Here is a 7,005-nt window from a genome sequence, read left to right as displayed (position 1 = left end):
AGACTATGTTACATGTTTTGTATTAGTTTACAATTAAGTTAGTATTAAGTAGATAGAACAGAAGAACTTAATTATATTAATACAGATTATAATTAACCCCCTAGCAAGTGTTTTAAAAGAGAGTCTTCCTCTGCACGTGCTAGCGTACGTAAAGTGACGTGAGGCACCACTCGCACTGAGGCAGTGCGAAGTGAATTTGTACTGAAGCAGTAGTGCCCCGTTACAGTTAGTAGGAACTAATATATTAATACAGTTTTGCTTTGACTCTATTTTGAAGCCTTAGAATTAACTATGGTAGCTAGGACTTCCTAGCGACTTAGAACCTCAGTGTAAGTTTCTTCACTATTTATCGAAATATTTCCCGAATAATATTTAATATGGTGTATTTATGATTCCATTGAATTTTTAATTTGAATTCTATTAAAATTTGTAATTTTTATTGTCTAATTTTACTGGTTTCAAAAACAATCGAAAAAAATTACAGAACAAAATATATTTTTAATTGATAGTTTTGATCAACTACCTGAAAACCAGTGTGAAGAGATTAAAAATTGCATAAAAATTGGAATATCATTAGGTTTTTATGTTACACTTATTTCCTCTGCACGTCGTGTACGCGAAGTAGGTGAGGCACCCCAACTTCACTGAAATCAGTGTAGGTTGACTAGTACTGTTAACAGTAATACAAAGGGTGCCCTGTTACACTTATACATTACCTGTTATTTCAGTCTAGGAATTGTTAGTTCCTCGGGCCAGGATAAGGTAAGCTCTGCGAGCTTGTACGACTCTGAGTCGTGACTTTTTTCAGTTTCGTGAAATTAAGTGGCTCTTTGAGACTATTAGTCTTTTTCCGAATCAAAGAGCTCGGTAGCCCCGCTATCATTGTGGTTATTAAAAGATTTGGGGCATTTGGCAACAAAGATTCTATTTTTCCTGAGCTTTCCAGCGATTTTCCGTCAGCTTTGCATCCAAGTCATATCTGATTATTAAGATCAAAAGCAACAAATTATTTATTTTATCGATTTTTTGTAATGTAATGACTGTAGTAGAATTATGTGTTACTTTCCAACTTTACTTGAGGTTTGGCGGTATACGGCAGCGAGAGAGCATTTAATCTCGCTACACAACTCTACTTTTGCCGAGCTATGAAGCTGTGCGCAAAGCATAAAAAGTAACAAGAATCGCCATAAGTTTGATATTAAAACAGGACCTTTTTCGATAAAGCCAGGACCTTGTTGAAGAAGAGCAGTCCAGCTTGCTTCTCAATGACGTTTAACGGAACTTGAAAGTCTCGCAGACTTTTGTTTTCGGAGATAATTTTGTTAGGCAAAATAAAACCAGCCGTAGCAAAACCATTTCCATGTTCCTTTTTACACAAAATTACCTTAAAGAAGTGTGTTGGAATAGCGACGGCATCCGGTGGGTCGCCAAGTACAGAATATGACACCATGTAACCCCCACGTTTCTTGTTTTTCTAGGGATGTTAAATAAAGCTGGAAAAACAGGTATCTAGATATTTTATAAGCTTGCTTACCTTAGGAAGAAATAGCGGCCCCGTAATTACATAAACAGCATCGTACTGGCTCGTTAGATGACGCACAAAGCCTTCTAAACGAGCCCAATAGTCTCGATTAAACCCTAAGCCAATCTGTGGCGACATATTAGTCATAAAAAAACTCTCGTCCATGGCTTTTTGGGAATGGCTCATGTCTCCTGAATTCAAAATTTAATAGGGGTCATAAGTCAACTGTCAAAATTGAAGGCTACAAGGGCAACGACATACGAGCTGGTACGAGATGCCCTTTATCATAGCCACTATTATGGTATAGCTTTGGATTCACTCGAAACTGCTCAGGAATATCGCAATCCACCGCAAACTTGGAGTTGGCACGATTTGTCTCGTGCTTAATACGCAGTGCATCCTGCGTCAGGTATTCCATAACCCACGACGCATTGCGTGTACTACAAATGACAATAACAACTCCAAAACCTTCGGATAATTTTGTTCACTATAAACTTTATAAATATCTTTTGCACGCACCGATAATCATACGACACAACGTAACCCGAGCGCACATAAACATTCGAGTTTGAAGGAACTCCGTAGCGCAGCGCTTCGTGATAAGGCAAATTATTTTGTTTCAATGATGTGTGATTGAGAGGTTTTGGAGCATGTCTGTCGGTCTCGCTCCCTTTGTCCTCTATGCCTATCAGTACTAAGGTTCCGGCGACGCCAATAGAGATACCGAAAGATACTCCAGCCAGCGTACGCCTTTCCATCAACGACAAATCATCATTATCAACTCAACATAAAATGTATATTTTGCAATAATTTTACAGCGGCTTATTAGCCTACCGAACGCTTGAAGGCAGGAGATTGTAGAGCCATCGCGTCTCGGCGTGACGACGTCTGTGTTTCATTTGAAAAGTTAACACGTTTTTAGCGATAGAGCATCGATTGGCTAAAACTCGTTCTTGTGAAATATTTTTGTGGTGTAAGTAGTGGAGGTTACGCCATGTCCAGGAAGAATAGCCGTACCAAGATCAAGGCTCAGTATGAACTCGAGGTGGAGAAAGAGCGGCTTCGTAAGGAAAAACTTATAAAAAAGCGCGAGCGGGTGCGTTGAAAATATATTGCAGTGCATGAAGTTGAGGGATGGATAACTAAAGAAATTATTAACGACACTAGAAAGCGACAAAGGAGAGCAAGTCGGTCGTAAAGAAGGTGTCAAACAAAGTGCTGCGAAGGATGCGCATTCGTCAGATGGAAAAAGAGTCACGTGGCGAGATGGTTGTGGACAAAGAAGACAAGGAGAAGAACAAACATACGGACGCAAAAATGGAATAGACATAGACCTCCTTCTTTGGCGCATAATTCAGTACTTCTTGACTTCTCAAAATAAGCGATAATGGTTCTCTACAAGTAACTAAATTGCAGTCTTGATGCTTGACGTCTGATTAAATTTTACGTGTCATTTGGTCACTAAAGCAGTCTGCTTGTACTATAATAAGAATAAAATGGCATGCCATTTTGACAGAAAAGTTATCAAATGCCTCTACGAAGCGATTTGTGCCATCGAATTCCTTCAACGTGCAAATCTAAAAGTTTTACTCTGCGCACTGCAACGACCTTGCTGAACGACACGCTTGTAACAATAAACTAAGAAGCTGCAACTTATAGCCTTGCCGACGGTATTATCGAAAGGGCATCAAGATCAGAACTTCTTTTGTAGACCGCGAGGCAGTTCAAATATATAGAGATGATTGAAATATTATCGGAAGGGCATTAAGATCAAAACTTCTTTTTCAACCGGAGGCAGTTCAAATATATAACGAGAATCGAACACATGGAAACGTCCCAAAGCATGTATGCGTAAAAGGTTATCAACTGGCTTTGATTTCGCTAGCTCGACAGGCTTAAGGCTGCACAACGATGGCACTAATTTGCTGATCCATCACATCTTTTTTTACGTTTCTGGCTCATAATCTGGATTCTTTCGAAGAATTACCACGCCTTCTAGCACGTTCGTAAGCGGAAAATACTCGTCCGTCGCAAGCTCTGCACGGTCCTTCACATTCAGCAGCACAGGTGTCATATGTGTCTGAAAACCTGTGATAGACTTTGGACGGCCAGCTTGGCCCACAATTTCAACCTATATCAAACCAATTGCTAGGATCAGTTCATTTATCGATACAAAACAATATACTGACATAGACGTACCGCCTGACCGACTCGAACGGACACAGGAAGTGGATTCAAGTCTTCATCGAGCGTAATGAGCATACGAGGCTGCATTGCTGTGGCGATACAGTACAAAATGTAGTGAGAAGTATCCAAAATCGTGTGTTCCATATCCAATGAAGCGTGCAATATCGTCAGGAGCCCGCTCACCGCGACGCGAGACATAATTAATCGGTCCGAGTGAAATGGATGCAATGTCATTAGCCCCTTGCCCATGTGTAGCAATCCTTGTGCAATTCGAACGACAAAGAGGTGATTTGCTTCACGGCTGTAAAATTCAGACAACTGACGTAGCAAACCCGCCACCCGAGAATTGTTTGTGCCAGCAGCTATAAGACCAAGTGCTAGGATCGCATTCTGAGCGACGCCAAAGTCAGCGTCGTGGGTGAGTCGCGAGAGTGTGTCAATTAGTGCGTACTCTGGATTCGAAACGCTCAGCAGAGCAAATGCTAGTGGCACAGCGCGCCTGACCGCCACTTCACCGTACTGCAACAAGTGGTCAAATGATCGCATCGCCATATCGCTGCCAATATTTTCTCCCATCGTGACGAGAGCAATGCCAAGTACCGCAACACTCTGATGCTGCGCCTCCATGGGATCCTCAATGTGCTCAGCACAGGTACGTAAGAGCTGCTGAACCTTAAGCACATTACCTGAACCAGCGTATGCACATGTCTCCAACGTAATCGCCAAGTATTTAGACATCTTGTGCTCAATTGTCTTGGCCGCTTCTAGCATGGCCTCCACACGCTCTTGACGACTGAACAAGCCATTTACAACATAGGTATCAAATTAATACATTCGAAGTCTCATATTGCAAGATAAAGCACGTACCCAAGATACAACAAACCAAGGCCAAGAGCTAGAAATCGGGCACAAGAAGAGCTCAATTCTGCGTCGGAACTCTCCATCAATCTCTGCATAAGCACACTGCCTGCTTCTTCATCGCATGTGCCTACTTCTACCATTCCAAGCGCTAAAGCAGCATAAGACACTTCCTGAATATCAGCATTTTCATCAGCGTGCGATACAACAGGAATTAGTAGCTCTGACACATCTTCTCGAGCTGAGCCAGCATACGCAATGCCTAGACCCAAGCACGAAGCGCAGCGGATCGAGCAATTGCCCGAGTCAATATGTTCCGACAATAGCGCTAGAGCCGGGTCACAATCATTTCGAATACCAGCACTCACGATGCCTACACCAAGAATCGCACCAGCTTTTACATATTCGTCCCCTGAATAAAGATACTTATCAATCTGTGTGATCCCCTCTTCAACATTCCACAACATAATCATCCCTAAAGACGCTGCAGCGCTGAGCATTCCATGCTTCTTGTGCTTATACAGCCACGTATTCCCTTCCGGCGTCATGAGCTTATCCGTTCCATAGCCAGCGTTTACCAAAGCATTAACAAACGTCGATGCTAAATTTGCGCGTGCGGAATCAGCAGGCTGAACGCCGGAGTCTCGACCACGGCCAATACTTGCTGTCTCGGACAAGTGGGACTTGTAAATATCTTCCGGGGTCTTGGCTTCCAGCACATCGAGATCTCGCGCCAAAGTTATAAATTTCCCACTCAAGTCCGAATTACCAATAATTTCATTAACCGAGATTTCATTTTCATCTTCATAAACATAGCGCTGACGACCCAAAATGAACCCCATTTGGGTTCGCACATTTTCATTTGGGCACTTTTGAAGCACTTCCGCCACAAATTCTTCGTTATTGACCCGCAAAGCCACACGAAGGGCGTCTGGATAGTGCTCTAAACGCACAAAAAGCGAGTACGCCGTATTTAATAGGCTTGCGAGGTCCTCCGCATCTGACATAAAGTCAGCACAGGCCAGCAAGTACAGACATACGCGCTGGTAATTCTTTTCATCAATATCGGGTAGCTCCAGCAATTTTGCAAGCTGCTGGACTTCTATCAAGATATCAATTGCTTCTGGTTCGGCATTATGTTGCATGTGGAATGGCACTATAGCGTTAACAATTGCCAAGAGGTCGCGAACGTCCGGGTCTGAAGCGTCTCCAGCCGTGATACGAGCATTGTACTCGGCACCCACTTCTCCAGCCACTGAGCGCACAAATTCGTGGCCCCACGATCCTAAATCCGTACTGTGTCCTAGCAGCTTAAACTTAAGACTCTCGCGCGAGCCCTCTTTTGCCATTGTCATGGCCAGCACTGCCAGGATGTCAGCCATAAGCATTTTTGCATCACTAGCTTCAAATGTATCGTAGGCAGCCTTAAGGGTCTCGTAAGATGGACGCAAAAACTTGAGAGGCTTGGGTACTGATGTCATAGACGACGTGGCTGAGCGGATCTCACGACGTAGTAGCTCTAGCGCCAGCTGTTTGACGCCAATTTCCTCTTGTGGATCACACACACGGGCTACAGATGTATTAAGATCCTCTTTCAGCTTGCGATCCTCTTCTGACTACGATTAAATGAGTTAAGTTCATGTAATGACGAAATTGCTTAGGCCAAAACGTACGAGTTCCTCTTCGGATGGCGCGCTTTCTATGCGTTTGGTGGATAAAGAAGATTTAGGCTCTAGGTCTTCTTTCAGTTGAGGGTCCTTGGACGGAACAGGGATGGGTGGTGCTTCCTTCATGCTGTTGGTTCAACGCGTCTCCTTCCTTTATATTGTAGATCTCCCTCTTAAGGATCTTTTGGAGGTGGCGCGAAAGTAGTCAATGAAAAGAGTATTACAATGTTAAATTTCTGTCATAATTTATATTTAAGCGGATTCTATGCTTAAAAGTATCCTTTTCTTTCAGGCATTCAAATTAGTATTAAAAAGGCCCCCCCCCGTGTGCTTGTTGTTAATGAATACACTACAGACTCATGAAATGTGCAACGGGCTAAAGTTGCCCTAATGTTACACAGTCCCCGTTAAGCACACGTGGTGTACTTAAGCGGAAGGTTAATTACTAAATAATAGTAATTAGACCCAACACTCGGGTATGGTGCACATTTGTGACCAACCCTTGTGGATGTGATGCACATGGTTGCATTCACATTAGGGGGGATGACGGCTAGCGTCATCCGTTACGCGAGGTATCTAGAAAGATACGCTCGCAATACATATTAAGTGTTATCTATAGAGATGACATTTTGGTTGGTAAAAATAGGTATTTATATTTAATACGATAAACATAAATCAGTCCGAAAACTACTTCCTACTTGATAAGTGCGCACGAGGAGCCGGATTACCGCTCCCGTGACGACTGTTAATCAAAGTACTTAGTGTGTTGGG

The 7,005-nt window shown here is 42.9% G+C and overlaps 3 protein-coding genes across 3 annotated transcripts; 1 reads left to right on the top strand and 2 right to left on the bottom strand.

The window, feature by feature from the left end:
• Positions 1 to 602: 602 nt before the first annotated feature.
• On the bottom strand, positions 603 to 2,421 carry CCR75_006650 (uncharacterized protein; the record flags this gene model as incomplete). The annotated part of the gene is given in 7 exon segments (XM_067964718.1): positions 603 to 1,151; positions 1,211 to 1,366; positions 1,385 to 1,474; positions 1,535 to 1,713; positions 1,784 to 1,962; positions 2,042 to 2,272; positions 2,357 to 2,421. 7 exon segments carry the CDS (start codon positions 2,419 to 2,421, stop codon positions 1,059 to 1,061), a joined length of 993 nt encoding a protein of 330 aa, XP_067814314.1. The 3' UTR covers positions 603 to 1,058.
• A 95-nt stretch (positions 2,422 to 2,516) lies between these two features.
• CCR75_006651 (uncharacterized protein) lies at positions 2,517 to 3,145 on the top strand (the record flags this gene model as incomplete). Its single annotated transcript, XM_067964719.1, has 2 exons — positions 2,517 to 2,618; positions 2,690 to 3,145. 2 exons carry the CDS (start codon positions 2,517 to 2,519, stop codon positions 2,846 to 2,848), a joined length of 261 nt encoding a protein of 86 aa, XP_067814315.1. The 3' UTR covers positions 2,849 to 3,145.
• A 90-nt stretch (positions 3,146 to 3,235) lies between these two features.
• On the bottom strand, positions 3,236 to 6,360 carry CCR75_006652 (uncharacterized protein; the record flags this gene model as incomplete). Its single annotated transcript, XM_067964720.1, has 4 exons — positions 3,236 to 3,653; positions 3,722 to 4,502; positions 4,577 to 6,183; positions 6,241 to 6,360. 4 exons carry the CDS (start codon positions 6,358 to 6,360, stop codon positions 3,468 to 3,470), a joined length of 2,694 nt encoding a protein of 897 aa, XP_067814316.1. The 3' UTR covers positions 3,236 to 3,467.
• Positions 6,361 to 7,005: the final 645 nt, after the last annotated feature.

This window comes from Bremia lactucae, linkage group LG10 (genome assembly GCF_004359215.1).
Source record: "Bremia lactucae strain SF5 linkage group LG10, whole genome shotgun sequence".
NCBI classification, from domain to species: Eukaryota; Oomycota; class Peronosporomycetes; order Peronosporales; family Peronosporaceae; genus Bremia; species Bremia lactucae.
The sequence above is the reverse complement of the archived record's forward strand: the minus strand, read 5'-3'. Positions and strand labels throughout refer to the sequence as shown.